Here is a 19,354-nt window from a genome sequence, read left to right as displayed (position 1 = left end):
ACTCCACAATACTAACCTAAATAGAGTGAAAAGAAGGAATCTTGTACAGAATACAAATATTCCAAAACATGCATCTTGTTTGCAAGAAGGCATAAAAGTAAAACTTCAAAAAATGTGGCAAAGAAATGTATTTTATTTTCTGAATCCAAAGCGTTATGTTTGGGGCAAATCCAACACAACACATCACTTAGTACCACTCTTCATATTTTCAAGCATGATGATGGCTCATGTTATGGATATGCTTGTCGTCGGCAAGGATTTGGGATTATTCTAGGATAAAAAGAAACAGAATATAGCTAAGCACAGGCAAAATCCTTGAGGAACACCTCGTTCAGTCTGCTTTCCAACAAACACTGGGAGACAAATTCACCTTTCAGCAGGCCAATAAACTGAAACACAAGGCCAAATATACACTGGAGTTGCTTATCAAGACGCCATTGAATGTTCATGAGTGGCCTAGTTACAGTTTTCACTTCAATTGGCTCGAAAATCTATGGCAACTCTTGATAATGGCTGTCTACCAATGATCAACATCCAACTTGAGCCTCTATGAGCTTGAAGAATATACATAATAATCGACAAATATTGTACAATCCAGGTGTGCAAAGCTCTTAGCGGCTCAGAAAGACGCTGCCAAAGGTGATTCTAACATGTATTGACTCAGGGGTGTAAATACTTATGTAAATTAGATATTTCTGTATTTCATTTTCAAAAAAATGTGTTATTTTTGTTATTATGGGGTATTGTGTATAGATGGGTGAGGGAAAAAATATATGTAATCTTTGAATTCAGGCTGTAACACAAACACAATGTGGAATAAGTCAAGTGGTATGAATACTTTCTGCAGGCACTGTAAATACCAGCAATGTGAGGAACATTCCTTGTCCCTATTTGTAGTCAGTCGATAACAAACCACAGCCCATCGGCACATTTTGACAAATAGTATGATAAATCCAGTGCGTCACATTCCACTGAGTACATAGATACAAAACATGCTCATTTCCATTGTGCTGCAGAACCCAGCAACCTAAAACAGACTGCTGCACAGAAGGCACGGCGGCATCATAAATGTCACCATCATTTGTTATTATAGTTTATAATGAAACATGGCACCGTACTGTACTATACGTTTATGTATGGCCTCGGCATCCACCAACACAATCACTGTCACCTAACCGACGCTAATAACGCTGAACAGCTCCCCCTTAATTGAGTTTTTAGCACATAACCAGACCCCTCCGCCACACCTCTGCTATTGTCACTACCTCAGCCTCCTCTCTGCTCCCCTCACAGCACTGAGCATGGTCTCTCCAGGAGATCTAGAGGTTGGAAGCTGAAATATTTATGACAGGTTTGCCAAAGGAATCAGAGCTTATTCTTAGCCATTTGTTTTACTTGTCAGCTGTGAAAGCCTTCCTGTGTGGAAAGGGGAGAGCCATGCTGTGTCCCAAATGACATCCTATTTAGTGCACTACTTCAATGGACCCGGGTCAAAATTAGTCTACTAAACAGGGTGCAATTCAGGACACACCCAAACACTATACAGGGCTTTGGTTCCCATAGGAACAGAGGTCCCTAAAATGAGGCCTCTCTCTCTCTCGCTCCCTCTCTGAAGTCAGTCTCTTATCTGCCTGCTCACTGACACACAGAGCCACTGAGTCGCCATTTCAAGAAAGGTGCTGCCACGGCAAAGAGTCCAGCAGGGCTGCTCTTTCACGCTTTCTGCTCTACTCCCCTTGCTTCTCCAAATCACTTTCACAATTCTATCACTATATCTGTCCTCAATATTCTCACTCCCCCATTCACCATGTCATATGATCTGTCTGGCCCTTTATCTGTTATTTCCATTCTTTTATAGCTATATATCTCTCTGCTTCTCTCTCTTTTTATGTTTCTTACAACTCTGTACCTGTTTGAAACATATCTGTTCAATCTGTCTCCCACACATAGACTCTCTAACTCTCATCTACTCCCTCATGAATATACACATAGAGGTTCAGCTGAACAGCAGGGAATTACTCTTCTGCTTCCCAAATGGCACCCTGTTCCCTATATAGTGCACTTCTTTTGCCCAGGGCCCATATGGAATAGGGTGTCGTTTAAGACACATGCTCTGTTTTTTCTGTCTTTATCTGTATTTGAACTCTGTTAATCACATGGGTGTCTGTATTCTAAAGGAAGGAATGGCCTGTCAAGGATGAGCCTTTTAACACCAACCAACCAAACATGACTTATATTGAAGGCATATTGTGTCCTGCTTCCTCACTGCTTTGGCTGCCAAATCACAAGCAGGCATGTTAAAGGTTATTTTCTACACAGTGGTGCCTCAGTATCCCTCACCCACCCACTACCTTCCCCATGTTCATACTGGGTTGTGATATTCTGGAACATGTATTTTGCTCATATTGTGTGTTGTTTATGCATTTAGTTGTTTTTCATTTTTATTGTGTCCTGTTTTGCATTTGAAGTATTTTATTTTTCTTCTGCACTGTGGAGAATTGTGAGAGACTATAAAATAAATTAACCATATTTAGTAGAAGCATAACCCCTACACACCTACTATTGCTAATTTAGAAACTACACACCTACTATAACTCATGTAGAAACTACACACCTACTATAGCTCATTTAGAAACTACACACCTACTATAGCTCAATTAGAAACTACACACCTACTATAGCTCATTTAGAAACTACACACCTACTATAGCTCATTTAGAAACTACACACCTACTATAGCTCATTTAGAAACTACACACCTACTATAGCTCATTTAGAAACTACACACCTACTATAGCTCATTTAGAAATTACACACCTACTATAGCTCATTTAGAAACTACACACCTACTATAGCTCATTTAGAAACTACACACCTACTATAGCTCATTTAGAAACTACACACCTACTATAGCTCATTTAGAAACTACACACCTACTATAGCTCATTTAGAAACTACACACCTACTATAGCTCATGTAGAAACTACACACCTACTATAGCTCATTTAGAAACTACACACCTACTATAGCTCATTTAGAAACTACACACCTACTATAGCTTATTTAGAATCTACACACCTACAATAGCTAATGTAGAAACTACACACCTACTATAGCTCATTTAGAAACTACACACCTACTATAGCTCATGTAGAAACTACACACCTACTATAGCTTATTTATAAACTACACACCTACTATAGCTCATTTAGAAACTACACACCTACTATTGCTCATTTAGAAACTACACACCTACTATAGCTCATTTAGAAACTATACACCTACAATAACTCATTTAGAAACTACACACCTACTATAGCTCATTTAGAAACTACACACCTACTATTGCTCATTTAGAAACTACACACCTACTATAGCTCATTTAGAAACTATACACCTACAATAACTCATTTAGAAACTACACACCTACTATAGCTCATTTAGAAACTATACACCTACAATAACTCATTTAGAAACTACACACCTACTATAACTCATTTAGAAACTATACACCTACTATAGCTCATTTAGAAACTACACACCTACAATAGCTCATTTAGAAACAAATTTCAGACTGCCTTACACATGATTACTCTAAAGCACATTGGTAAGGAGTTACAGACTACAGTATATGGAGCTCTTCCTCCCAGTCCAGAAGGCCTGTAGTTCATCCCAAATGGCACCCTATTCCCTATACAGTAGTGCACTGTCAAAAGTAGTGCGCTATAGAGGGAATAGGGTGGTATTCCCTCTCCCATCTCTCCTGCTTGACCCCCCAACCACCTCCATGTGTCCCCCCCCTTTCCTCCAGCCCCCTCAGCCCCGCCCCAGGAGGTGCACCTTCTGAGCCTCAGCTCCACCAGCATCAAGGTGAGTTGGGTGGCACCCCCTGCAGCCAGCCGCCATGGGGACATCGTCCGCTACTCTCTGGCCTACCAGGCCGCCACCGGTGAGGACCTGGAGCGCCACAAAGTGTCGGGCATCAGGGCAGATGTTTCTAGTTATATCCTGGAGGGCCTGGAGAAGTGGACAGAGTACCAGGTGTGGGTCAGGGCTCACACGGACGTAGGCCCAGGCCCAGAGAGCCCCACGGTCAGGATCAGGACCAAGGAGGATGGTACGTCCATTGTTGGGCCCAAGACTGGGGCTTCCTTCCCTAGGGAAGCACTTCTGGCACTAACCCAGCTTGGTCCTGGGTCTCTACTACTGCTGCTGCTGTCCCCTGGCCTGTCTCTGCCTCTGTTTGGCCTCTCTGCTCCTCTCTGCTGTGGTCAGGCTGGAGACTACTTTCCTAGCACTAAACCAGCCCTGCTACTGTTATTACTACTGCTACTGCCACTACTGTTACTACTACTGTTACTGCTACTGTTACTACTACTACTGCTACTTCTACTGTTATTACTACTGTTACGACTACTGCCGTTACTGTTACTACTACTGTTACCACTACTGCTACTACTACTACTGCCGCTACTGTTATTACTGCTGTTACTACTACTGTTACTACTACTGTTACTGCTACTGTTACTACTACTACTGCTACTTCTACTGTTACGACTACTGTTACTACTACTGTTACTACTACTGTTCCTACTACTGTTACTGCTACTGTTACTAATACTACTACTACTGCTACTTCTACTGTTACTACTACTGTTACTACTACTGTTACTACTACTGCTACTTCTACTGTTACTACTACTCTTACTACTAATGTTACTACTACTGTTACTACTACTGTTACTGCTACTGTTACTACTACTACTGCCATTACTGTTACTACTACTGTTACTACTACTGTTACTACTACTGTTACTGTTACTGCTACTGTTACTACTACTACTACTGCTACTTCTACTGTTACTACTACTACTACTGTTACTGCTACTGTTAATACTACTACTACTGTTACTTCTACTATTATTACTACTGTTACGACTACTGCCATTATTGTTACTACTACTGTTACCACTACTGCTACTACTACTGTTACCACTACTGACACTGCTGTTACTACTACTGTTACTACTGTTACTGCTACTGTTACTACTACTACTGCCGCTACTGTGATTACTGCTGTTACTACTACTGTTACTACTACTGTTACTGCTACTGTTACTACTACTACTGCTACTTCTACTGTTATGACTATTGTTACTACTACTGTTACTACTACTGTTACTACTACTGTTCCTACTACTGTTACTGCTACTGTTACTACTACTACTACTACTACTGCTACTTCTACTGTTACTACTACTGTTACTACTACTGTTACTACTCCTGTTACTACTACTGTTACTACTACTGTTACTGCTACTGTTACTACTACTACTACTGTTACGACTACTGTTACTACTACTGTTACTACTACTGTTACTACTACTGTTACTGCTACTGTTACTACTACTACTTCTGCTACTTCTACTGTTACTACTACTACTACTGCTACTTCTACTGTTATTACTACTGTTACGACTACTGCCATTACTGTTACTACTACTGTTACCACTACTGCTACTACTACTGTTACCACTACTGACACTGCTGTTACTACTATTGTTACTACTGTTACTGCTACTGTTACTACTACTGTTACCACTACTGACACAATTGTTACTACTACTGTTACCACTACTGACACTGCTGTTACTACTACTGTTAATACTGTTACTGCTACTGTTACTACTACTACTACTACTACTTCTACTGTTACTACTACTGTTACCACTACTGACACTGCTGTTACTACTACTGTTAATACTGTTACTGCTACTGTTACTACTACTACTATTACTACTACTACTTCTACTGTTACTACTACTGTTACCACTACTGACACTGCTGTTACTACTACTGTTACTACTGTTACTGCTACTGTTACTGCTACTGTTACTACTACTACTACTACTTCTACTGTTACTACTACTGTTACCACTACTGACACTACTGTTACCACTACTGACACTACTGTTACTACTGACACTACTGTTACTACTGACACTACTATTACTACTACTGTTACCACTACTGACACTGCTGTTACTACTGTTACTGCTACTGTTACTACTACTACTACTACTACTTCTACTGTTACTACTACTGTTACCACTACTGACACTACTGTTACCACTACTGACACTACTGTTACTACTGACACTACTGTTACTACTGACACTACTGCTTTCAACCCAACCCTTTTCTGCTACTTTCCCCAACGGCCTGTCTCTGCCTTTCTCTGGCCACACTACTGACACTACTGTTACTACTGACACTACTGTTACTACTGACACTACTGTTACTACTGACACTACTGCTTTCAACCCAACCCTTTTCTGCTACTTTCCCCAACGGCCTGTCTCTGCCTTTCTCTGGCCACACTACTGACACCACTGTTACTACTGACACTACTGTTACTACTGACACCACTGTTACTACTGACACTACTGTTACTACTACTGTTACTACTGTTACTACTAACACTACTGTTACTGCTACTGTTACTACTGACACTACTGTTACTACTGTTACTACTACTGTTACTACTGTTACTACTGACACTACTGTTACTACTACTGTTACTACTACTGTTACTACTGTTACTGCTACTGTTACTACTGACACTACTGTTACTACTGACACTACTGTTACTACTGACACTACTGTTACTACTACTGTAACTACTGTTACTGCTACTGTTACTACTGACACTACTGTTACTACTACTGTTACTACTGTTACTGCTACTGTTACTACTGACACTACTGTTACTACTAACACTACTGTTACTACTGACACTACTGTTACTACTGACACTACTGCTTTCAACCCAACCCTTTTCTGCTACTTTCCCCAACGGCCGGTCTGTGCATTTCTCTGGCCACACTACTGACACTGCTGTTACTACTACTGACACTACTGTTACTACTGACACTACTGTTACTACTAACACTACTGTTACTACTAACACTACTGTTACTACTGACACTACTGTTACTACTAACACTACTGTTACTACTAACACTACTGTTACTACTGACACTACTGTTACTACTAACACTACTGTTACTACTGACACTACTGTTACTACTAACACTACTGTTACTACTAACACTACTGTTACTACTAACACTACTGTTACTACTAACACTACTGTTACTACTACACTACTGTTACTACTTACTACTACTACACTACTGTTACTACTGACACTACTGTTACTACTGACACTACTGTTACTACTGACACTACTGTTACTACTAACACTACTGTTACTACTGACACTACTGTTACTACTGACACTACTGTTACTACTAACACTACTGTTACTACTGACACTACTGTTACTACTAACACTACTGTTACTACTACTGTTACTACTGACACTACTAACACTACTAACACTACTGTTACTACTGACACTACTGTTACTACTGACACTACTGTTACTACTACTGTTACTACTGACACTACTGTTACTACTGACACTACTGTTACTACTGACACTACTGTTACTACTGACACCTCTGTTACTACTGACACTACTGTTAATGCTACTGTTACTACTGACACTACTGTTACTACTAACACTACTGTTACTACTGACACTACTGTTACTGCTACTGTTACTACTGACACTACTGTTACTACTGACACTACTGTTACTACTGACACTACTGTTACTGCTACTGTTACTACTGACACTACTGTTACTACTGACACTACTGTTACTACTAACACTACTGTTACTACTGACACTACTGTTACTACTAACACTACTGTTACTACTACTGTTACTACTAACACTACTGTTACTACTGACACTACTGTTACTACTGACACTACTGTTACTACTACTGTTACTACTGACACTACTGTTACTACTGACACTACTGTTACTGCTACTGTTACTACTGACACTACTGTTACTACTGACATTACTGTTACTACTGACACCTCTGTTACTACTGACACTACTGTTAATGCTACTGTTACTACTGACACTACTGTTACTACTAACACTACTGTTACTACTGACACTACTGTTACTACTGACACTACTGTTACTACTGACACTACTGTTACTGCTACTGTTACTACTGACACTACTGTTACTACTGACACTACTGTTACTACTGACACTACTGTTACTGCTACTGTTACTACTGACACTACTGTTACTACTGACACTACTGTTACTACTGACACTACTGTTACTGCTACTGTTACTACTGACACTACTGTTACTACTAACACTACTGTTACTACTGACACTACTGTTACTGCTACTGTTACTACTGACACTACTGTTACTACTGACACTACTGTTACTACTGACACTACTGTTATTACTGACACTACTTTCCCCAACGGCCTGTCTCTGCCTTTCTCTGGCCACACTACTGACACTAACCCTGCACCGGGATTCTTCTATGACTACTACTCTTCTAATGCTACGACCTCCTGCTGCTCTACTCTACGGCCTGTCTCTGGTTTTCATCCTGTTTCTGAGTGTGCTGTGATTTCTCTAACCCGGCAGCGGGCTGGGCAGTCTGTGTTGTCTGGAGAGGAGCCTGAGTCTGACAGGCTCCATCTTCTCACATACTGTAGATAACAGTTTTGAGGTCTGGTCTGAGGCGCTGTGGTATGCATAGTGGCTAAATGGGCTGTGCATGGTAGGCTAGCACAAAACGATGGTCAGCTCAACAAACGAGCGTGCTGTGTTAATTACTGACATTAATCAAATTGAATGCAATGTGTGTTTATAACTGACGTCCTAAAATTGCAGCCTATTCCCTCTGGGTCTCTGGTCAAAAGTAGTTCACTAAATAGGGAATAGAGTGTCATTTCGGACGCATGCAGAGTATACCGCCTCACGGTGTCACAGTGGCACGGTCCAGTGCCTGTGGTCTCTAAGTCTGAAGACACTATTACAGTAAATCCTTGCAAGGGGTTCCGTCTGTTTTGTCAAGACTCAATCCACCACATCGTAACCTTGAGAGCAATAGGCTATTTTCCTGGGCCACTGGAGAAAATCAAAGTATCAGCGGATAAGTCCAAGAGAGGCTTAAGAGCGATGGGCAGCATAGTGTGCAGGGCTGTAGAGCCCATCCCTCTTCTTGTCCTCTACACCGGGTTTCTTCGTTCTCTAGCTGTTTGTCCATCCGCACAGTGTGTGGACCGAAGCTTTTCCTAATGTCCTCTCCATCCAGAGTTTCTGCTTCTTTCTCCAGCAGTCTGTGGTGACCACAACTAACAAATTAAGATGGCCTGTGCTCTTGACATCTGCCTGCATCCCCCTCTTCCCCTCTTTCCTTCTCTTCTCACCTTCCCTCTTTCCTGCCTCTCTCTTTTTCCCTTCTGTTTTAATTATGTTAGGCTTTTCCATTGTCTGGATTAATTGTCTGGATTAATTTGATTCCCAGGTGACTTAATTGTGTTTGAATTGTCTGCGTCTATTTTTCCGAGCATGAGACCTGTCTCAGTGATCGTAATGGCTATTTGGCTACTCTCGCTATAGTTTATTTCTATTCGTTATTATTTTTTTTGCACTTTGGGAGAAGCTGCTCTTTTTCAGATCTACATACAGTACATCTGGTCAGAGAGCTGGATGTATATAGCTGGTGTAGCAGAGTTTCTTCTCTTTATCTTATTATCTCCATCTTTCTCTCCCTCTTCCCTTCTCTGTTTTTCTTTTATGTCTCACCGGGTTAGTTAGGGCTTTCATATAAAGACTAGAAACAGACAATAATGCCTTCGCAAGAGACAAGCAGAAGCAAAGCATTGTCTTTAGTTAAGCACACTGTTCCTCTCCCACTCAATCCCATCCAATAACCTTGACTGTGTCACCTCTCTCTCTGGCTCCCTCTCTCCTCATATCCCTCTCTCTCATCCCTTTCTCTCTCTCCTTCTTTCTCTCTTTCTCCCTCTATCTCTTTTTCTCCCTCTATCTCTTTCACTCTTTCTCCATCCCTATCTCTCCCTCTCTCTCTCTTTCACCCACTTTCTCTCCATCTCTCTCTCCCATCTCTTTCCCTCCCTCTTTCTCCCTCCCTCCCTCGCTCTCCGCTCTCTCTCTCTCTCTCTCTCTCTCTCTCTCTCTCTCTCTCTCTCTCTCTCTCTCTCTCTCTCTCTCTCTCGCTCAAATATTTCGATCTCACTCTCCCTCCCTCTCTCTCCCTCCCTCTCTCCACCTCACTCTCTCCATCTCTTCCCCCCTCTCTCCGCCTCTCTCTCTCCATCTCTTCCCCCTCTCTCTTCCCCCTCTCTCTCCACCACTCTCTCTCCACCTCTTTCTCCCCCTCTCTCTCTCTCTCTCTCCATCTCTTTCTCCCCCTCTCTCTCTTTCTCTCTCTCTCCGTCTCTTTCTCCCCCTCTCTCTCTCCATCTCCTTCTCTCCCCCCTCTCTCTCTCTCTCTCTCTCTCTCTCTCTCTCTCTCTCTCACTCTCTCTGTCTCCCACCTCTCTGCCTCTACCCTCTCACTCTCTTTCTCTCTCTGTCTCTCCATCCTCGATCCACTCTATCACCAATGATCCCCCCACCCCCACAGAACAGCAGCACCCGCAGAGCTGCCTGCCTGATTCCCTGTCCAATCACAGTGAAGTCTCATTTGCTCTGACACTGTGGTTAGGGCGCCCTGGTCCTTGAAGGCTGGGCCTCTGGCTCACAATTAATTTGTTTGAATAAACTAACATTAAGCCAATCTCTCAGCATATAATTATTGAGATCCATCTGTATATCCCTGATGGTGGGGTATATACAGTATAATGCTGGGCTGTCTCTCATGTCAGCTGTGTTGTGTGCCTGTACACTGTCTGTTCACTCTTACAAGTAAAAGTGCCTGGATACACCTTTTGGGTTGCCATGCCAGCGGAACCTTTCCAGCTGAAAAAGGTTCCTCCAGGAACCCCTCTGAAAAGGGTATTCAAGGAACCCCTGTGTAAAGGTTCAAACCATGACCTTTTTCTGATGGGAGGGGTTACATTTTAAACCTTAATAATATATTGTAGAGGTGGCAGCCTATCAGATTGAAGTTGTGGCTTTTTGGAGGCTTGACTTTCAGATAGTTTTTTTTGGTCACCTGTTAGTATAAATATCATTCCTTTTCATCATGTTAAGTTTGTACTCCTCAAAGTAAAATGTTCCTTGAATATTTATGGCCATTACATATTTGAATATAATATTAATAATCATAACATTTCTGATTACATACAGTAATAAAGTGGTAACTATTCCAATTCGAGGAACTCATACACCCCTGTCAGTGTTCAACGTTAACATGTGATGACAATACAACAGAATAAATTAACAGAAATTACTTTTAATCTTAACGGTGGCCAAAACATATACAGTGGGGAGAACAAGTATTTGATACACTGCTGATTTTGCAGGTTTTCCTACTTACAAAGCATGTAGAGGTCTGTCATTTTTATCATAGGTACACTTCAACTGTGAGAGACGGAATCTAAAACAAAAATCCAGAAAATCACATTGTATGATTTTTAAGTAATTAATTTGCACTTTATTGCATGACATAAGTATTTGATCACCTACCAACCAGTAAGAATTCCGGCTCTCACAGACCTGTTAGTTTTTCTTTAAGAAGCCCTCCTGTTCTCCACTCATTACCTGTATTAACTGCACCTGTTTGAACTCGTTACCTGTATAAAAGACACCTGTCCACACACTCAATCTCCACTTCTCCCCATCTTAAAGTCACACCCCTACTAAGCCACTCCACTCCAGGGTTCTTCCAGGAACCCGTTGCTACATTGAACCATTAAAGGTTTCTCCAAGAACCTCTCAACTAACCGAAGGTGCCATTGACTAACAATGGTTATTTGAGGAACTCCAGGGGTTCCATGTCCTCTGCCCCCCCCCCCCCCCATCTGACTAGGACTATACATTCCCGTTCTCTTTGACATCTTTATTAAATGACCAGCTGAATAGCTTTCCCACTGCCCTGAGCTGACAAGCACATTATATGAGCTTGACTGCCTTCACACAGTGGGATTCTGGAAAAAGTGCATTAGCAACTCCTGCCAAGTGTCATGAGTAGAGGGTACGTTCTAGAAACAAGAGAACCTGGCACGAACCCACTCCATCTCTGCAACAAGGTTTCCATGGAGACTCCATGGGAGGGAGTGGGAGCTCTTTCTCTGATGAGAATCAGACAGCCAGGGAGCGATGGCAAACGAGAGAGGGGGGAGGCTGAGAGATGGAGAGATGGAGAGAGGGAAAGAGAGAGAGATGGAGGGGACAAAGACAATCGCTGCTGGCTGCAGTTTGAGTCCAACAGCCCAGTCCATCTGTAACATCCCCAACACTGAAAGATGATAGTCTGTGTTGTTTTAAAACAATAGAGTCCATTGTGTCATCGCTTTTGGTTCCGTTTGAAACCAGCAAGTACAAATTAAACCCAGCAGTTCTCTGGATTGAAACCTTGAAGACCAAACCTCAACGACTTCAACAGCATTGTGTGTACAGTATGTGACTGTATACATGCTGGGCTTCTCTTATGTACCTCTTCCATTTTACACAGGCCTGGTATGCATTGTAAATGGCACTCTAATGCCTACATAGTAGACTACTTTTGACAAGTAGTGAACTACTGTATATAGGGAATAGGGTGTGATTTGGGATGCAGACCTGGGCTTTGTGTTTATCTGTTAATACAACGGCCATATTGACTTTTCCTCTTCTGAAGGTCGGTGTAGGCAGCAGGATTCTGCAGGATTCTGGAAGCTTGCAGATGTATTATGAGGTTAAATGGTTTCAATTAGCAGAGCTGCTGTGCATAGTGCTGACTGGCAGATACTGAGCCTTTCCTCTCTGCTACGTGGTGTTGTGTTGCGTAGACTACTACACTAACAATCTGCTTATATCTGTATATTGATCTCTTAATACAGGCCTTTATAACCTGTACCACTTAACTTCCTTCTTCTCCTTCTTACTCTCCACTGCTTCCTATTGGCTATCATTACCAAGTCATGCTACCTCCACTGCTTCCTATTGGCTATCATTATCAAGTCATGCTACCTCCACTGCTTCCTATTGGCTATCATTACCAAGTCATGCTACCTCCACTGCTTCCTATTGGCTATCATTACCAAGTCATGCTACCTCCACTGCTTCCTATTGGCTATCATTACCAAGTCATGCTACCTCCACTGCTTCCTATTGGCTATCATTACCAAGCCATGCTACCTCCACTGCTTCCTATTGGCTATCATTACCAAGTCATGCTACCTCCACTGCTTCCTATTGGCTATCATTACCAAGTCATGCTACCTCCACTGCTTCCTATTGGCTATCATTACCAAGTCATGCTACCTCCACTGCTTCCTATTGGCTATCATTACCAAGCCATGCTACCTCCACTGCTTCCTATTGGCTATCATTACCAAGTCATGCTACCTCCACTGCTTCCTATTGGCTATCATTACCAAGTCATGCTACCTCCACTGCTTCCTATTGGCTATCATTACCAAGTCATGCTACCTCCACTGCTTCCTATTGGCTATCATTACCAAGCCATGCTACCTCCACTGCTTCCTATTGGCTATCATTACCAAGCCATGCTACCTCCACTGCTTCCTATTGGCTATCATTACCAAGTCATGCTACCTCCACTGCTTCCTATTGGCTATCATTACCAAGCCACGCTGTATCCTCTCATTTTTATTGAAGTCATATTTGTAATAATGTAAAGTTTCCCCTTGAAGCTGACCATGCATCCTTGAGGGGCTCGTAATAAGCTTGTTTCAATAGCAGCTCTGCTCTTCCTCTGCCACGAAGCATAAAGTTTGGCCACTCAACCCAGCAGTCAACGTCCCCCCCCCTAAGGGACCACATGAGACACTTTGATTGATCTAACCTTCAAAAGTAGCTCAGCTGCGGATGAAGCTTTGATCCAGCTAGCTATAGAGCACTGCGTTTGGAACAGACTTGGTTGGTTGTCTTCTATGATTCTATGGGTGCATCTAAAAGAGGATGCCATTTTGGACACAGACCCTGTCTGTAAGGTTTTAAGCCTAGCTGTATCCCTCAGTCAGAATTTAAGCTCAACTTGTTACCTAACCTCAATTGTTACCTAAACTCTGTTACCTATTACCCTCTCTCCCCAGTGCCTGGAGCTCCACCCAGAAAGGTGGAGGCTGATGTCCTGAACTCCACAGCCCTGAGGGTGACGTGGAAGCCCCCCCTCCAGGTGAAGCAGCATGGCCAGATCAGAGGGTACCAGGTGGTCTACTCGCGACTGGAGAACGGAGAGCCACGAGGCCAGCCCAGCATCATGGATGTCTCCCTACCTGAGGCACAGGTACTGTCCCATTCCCACTCAGCTCACTCAGTCCTACACATACTACCTGAGGCACAGGTACTGTCCCATTCCCACTCAGCTCACTCAGTCCTACACATACTACCTGAGGCACAGGTACTGTCCCATTCCCACTCAGCTCACTCAGTCCTACATATACTACCTGAGGCACAGGTACTGTCCCATTCCCACTCAGCTCACTCAGTCCTACATATACTACCTGAGGCACAGGTACTGTCCCATTCCCACTCAGCTCACTCAGTCCTACATATACTGCCTGAGGCACAGGTACTGTCCCAATCCCACTCAGCTCACTCAGTCCTACATATACTACCTGAGGCACAGGTACTGTCCCATTCCCACTCAGCTCGCTCAGTCCTACATATACTACCTGAGGCACAGGTACTGTCCCATTCCCACTCAGCTCGCTCAGTCCTACATATACTACCTGAGGCACAGGTACTGTCCCATTGTCACTCAGCTCACTCAGTCCTACACATACTACCTGAGGCACAGGTACTGTCCCATTCCCACTCAGCTCACTCAGTCATACACATACTACCTGAGGCACAGGTACTGTCCCATTGTCACTCAGCTCGCTCAGTCCTACATATACTACCTGAGGCACAGGTACTGTCCCATTCCCACTCAGCTCACTCAGTCCTACACATACTACCTGAGGCACAGGTACTGTCCCATTCCCACTCAGCTCGCTCAGTCCTACATATACTACCTGAGGCACAGGTACTGTCCCATTGTCACTCAGCTCACTCAGTCCTACACATACTACCTGAGGCACAGGTATTATCTGCTGTTGCAACTACTGGATGACACCATCTCACTCAGTATCACACATAATGTACTGTATATCCCAATCTCCCTCACCTTCATCTCCCTCTCCAGTGTCAAACCAGTCAAACCTCTTTCTAATACTTTAACTGCAAACCAAATGCATACTTAAGCTGTGCTTGATTGAGCTAGCCTGCCCATTTGGTACTCCAGGAAGGCTCAAGCAAACGCTCAAAGAACCCAGGTGTCTCAAACTTTCAAAGATTCACCTCACACAGTTTTCTGTCACTCGGAATAGAGAACTGGAGGAGATGGATTTTGCTCAGTATGTAATAACTGTTACTCTCTGTCAGTGGCAGAGAGTGGTAATCAATCACTATGATTAGTTAATTACTCCTCTTAACATGATTGAAAAGGTCCTGTTTTTGTCCTGTGTGTATGTGCCTTTACAAACCACAGTGAACAAATCCTCCCTTCTCCATTTCCTCTTCAGTGGAATAAGGCAGGGATGAAAGACTGTTTTCAGTTTCTAGCCATGCTGCTGATGAAAATGTATTGGTGATTCTGTATTTAGATATGCCTGCCTTTTATGTCATTGAGAATGTAAATTCACTGCCTTGTTATTCCAGGAAAAGGTTATGTTATATTGTTGCTTGGGTTTTTCACCATCTTGTTGTAGTAATCGTAAATTAAGAATATAAACTGCATAAACATAATCCTGATAAGGAATGCACACACACACACACGAATGACTAGTTTGAGAAACAGATGCCTCACAAATCCTCAACTGGCAGCTTCATTAAATAGTACCCACAAAACACCAGTCTCAACGTCAACAGTGAAGAGAGGACTCCGGGATGCAGAACTGTAAAGGAAAAGCCATATCTCAGACTGGCCAATCAAAATTAAAAATTAAGATGGGCAAAAGAACACAGACACTGGACAGAGGAACTCTGCCTAGAAGGCCAGCATCCCGGAGTCGCCTCTTCTCTGTTGATGTTGAGAGTGTTTTGTGGGTACTATTGAATGAAGCTGCCAGTTGAGGACTTGTGAGGCATCTGTGTCTCAAACTAGACACTCTAATGTTCTTGTCCTTTTGCTCAGTTGTGATGGGTGCATCTAAAACGCCTCTTTATGTTCTGGTTAGAGCCAGTTTGCACTGTTCTGTTAAGGGAGTAGTACACAACGTTGTACGAGTTCTTCAGTTTCTTGGCAATGTTCCGCATTGAATAGCCTTCCTTTCTCAGAACAAGAAGAGACTGGCGAGTTTCGGAAGAAAGTTCCTTGTTTCTGGCCATTTTGAGCCTGCAATCGAACCCACAAATCCTTATGCTCCAGATACTCAACTAGTCTAAAGAAGGCCAGTTTTATTGCTTCTTTAATCAGATCAACTGTTTTCAGCTGTGCTAACATAATTGCAAAAGGGTTTTCTAATGATCAATTAGCCTTTTAAAATTATAAACTTGGATTAGCTAACACAAAAAGCGACAAAAACACAGAGTTACACATAAACAAATGTACAGTCAATAACACAAAAATTAAGAAAGAAAATAGGAACATTTGAAACACAGAAGTGATGGTTGCTGATAATAGGTCTCTACACCTATGTAGATATTCCATTAAAAGCATCTGCCGTTTCCAGCTACAATAGTAATTTACAACATTAACAATGTCTACACTGTATTTCTGATCAATTTGATGTTATTTTAATGGACAAAAAATAGTTTCTAGTCGTTTTATAATGTTGTAGTTTTCCGTGTGAGGTACGGTAGAGAGAGGGTGTAAATACAAGGTGTTCTCCTGGTATTAGCTTGTGGGAGCATGCCTTCCTTCTCTCTGAAGCACACAGTGTCAAACCCTCTTCTAGCTTCTCAGCTTATCAGTGGTAGCACGCCATGCCATTCTCCTCAGATAGCTGCAGGCAAGCCTAGCTGACACGGTAGGTATGGAGGTGTGATGAGATGTTCAGCGAGACAATTCACTAGACAACATGTCTGATTCTGCTGCTGTTTTACAGCGGTTCGCTCAGGCAAATCTACTGTATTATCCACATCACTGGCATTGGTATTGGTGTGCTGTGAATGTGGGATACTCTGCTTGTGCACCTTAAATCTGCAGTGTGCGATTAGTACGTGGAACGACAGCTGGTCTGTTGTTTTTGTAATTGCAGACTGACCCTTTGTTTAGTTAAAAAGCTGTACCATACCGTATATAAGATAAATAATTGGTATAGCCGGGTCAAGCAGACTGACCACTGTGCTCATGTTTCTTTTTACTTCATTGTGAAACAGAACGTGAGATATCGCGACATCAGACTGGTTCCAACAGACTGCTGTTGACCAACCATTTTTCTGTGACCTTGCTATCAGACAGCCACCTAAAGACTTCTTCGCAAATCTCTGTTCCTTGATGGCTGCCTTATCTGGTCTCTGTGATGCACCACTCCTTTGACACACACACACACACACACACACACACACACACACACACACACACACACACACACACACACACACACACACACACACACACACACACACACACACACACACACACACACACACACACACACACACACACACACACACACACACACACTGCACCACTCCTTGGCCAAGCTGAAAAGTCATGTAGACTTATCATGTGGTGTGAGGCCGATCGTTCCGGTCATTTCACATTGTTTGGTTTTTTTCTCTCTCCCAGAGATGTCTCACCTCTGATTTCCTTCATGAGCTGCATTCCTGTCTTATCTGGGCAAGAAGTAGAGCTTGATAAAGGCCTCTGCCTCTTCATCCCCCTACCACATTTATGACTCACAGATACAGGCAATGACACACACACGGGAGCGAACACGCGAGCACACACATGGACTTACACACACATGGACTTACACACACATGGACTTACACACACATGGACTTACACACACATGGACTTACACACACATGGACTTACACACTCATGGACTTACACACTCATGGACTTACACACACATGGACTTACACACTCATGGACTTACACACACATGGACTTGCACACACATGGACTTACACACACATGGACTTACACACACATGGACTTACACACACATGGACTTACACACACACATGGACTTACACACACACATGGACTTACACACACATGGACTTGCACACACATGGACTTACACACACATGGACTTGCACACACATGGACTTACACACTCATGGACTTACACACACATGGACTTACACACTCATGGACTTACACACACATGGACTTACACACTCATGGACTTACACACACATGGACTTGCACACACATGGACTTACACACACATGGACTTACACACACATGGACTTACACACACATGGACTTACACACACATGGACTTACACACACATGGACTTACACACACATGGACTTACACACACATGGACTTGCACACACATGGACTTACACACACATGGACTTACACACTCATGGACTTACACACACATGGACTTACACACACATGGACTTACACACACATGGACTTGCACACACATGGACTTACACACACATGGACTTGCACACACATTGACTTGCACACACATGGACTTACACACACACATGGACTTGCACACACATGGACTTACACACTCATGGACTTGCACACACATGGACTTACACACACATGGACTTACACTCACACATATGCACACATACATACAGTATCCCTGTGAGTGGATGTGTTTCTCAGGGGACTGTCTCGATCTGGCGTAGTGATAAAATTGACTCTACACGTACAGTAGGGGAGAGTGGGGTAAGTTGAGCCATCCTTGTTTATAGGAAACCATACACAAAATGAATAATGTGACCAAGTATTTAGGAAGAGGTCATCATGTCATGGAGTCTGTGAAGGAAGAAACCACATGGGAAAAGTGGTGAGCAAGTCAGGTCCAAAAAACAGATTTTCACCAAGTCAAATAAATCTATTGTCTTAGAGGATTCATGATGCTTGTATCTAAACCAAAGAAGATATTTTTAAGATTGTATTATACGTCAGTTGGGATCTATTTAAGCTACAATACTATTATGAGGTCCTAAACCTTGCATGAAAGTGCATCCTTGTAGCTGTGTGAGTTAACATAGTCAAAATGTTTGTCTTGGGGTAAGTTGAGCCAATGGCAAGTTGAGCAAATTGAAATGTTTTCTTCCCAGGCATAATGAAAGGCATTTTTCGCTGGGATATGAGGTAACAACAGCTCCTGGCCTATGTTAAAAGT

General features: G+C 42.8%; 1 protein-coding gene across 20 annotated transcripts in view; it reads left to right on the top strand.

The window, feature by feature from the left end:
- LOC123996746 (receptor-type tyrosine-protein phosphatase F-like) overlaps positions 1–19,354 on the top strand; it is a 454,750-nt gene that overhangs the window by 327,379 nt on the left and 108,017 nt on the right. For 13 of the 20 annotated variants that reach the window (XM_046300391.1, XM_046300402.1, XM_046300399.1 and 10 more), the window contains 2 exons: positions 3,812–4,117; positions 14,128–14,321. In XM_046300391.1, the coding sequence (XP_046156347.1) occupies positions 3,812–4,117; positions 14,128–14,321 (500 nt within the window). The remainder of the gene's footprint in view (positions 1–3,811; positions 4,118–14,127; positions 14,322–19,354) is intronic. The other 7 variants (XM_046300408.1, XM_046300407.1, XM_046300410.1 and 4 more) reach the window with 1 other exon arrangement.

This window comes from Oncorhynchus gorbuscha, linkage group LG15 (assembly GCF_021184085.1).
Source record: "Oncorhynchus gorbuscha isolate QuinsamMale2020 ecotype Even-year linkage group LG15, OgorEven_v1.0, whole genome shotgun sequence".
NCBI classification, from domain to species: domain Eukaryota; kingdom Metazoa; phylum Chordata; class Actinopteri; order Salmoniformes; family Salmonidae; genus Oncorhynchus; species Oncorhynchus gorbuscha.
The sequence above is the reverse complement of the archived record's forward strand: the minus strand, read 5'-3'. Positions and strand labels throughout refer to the sequence as shown.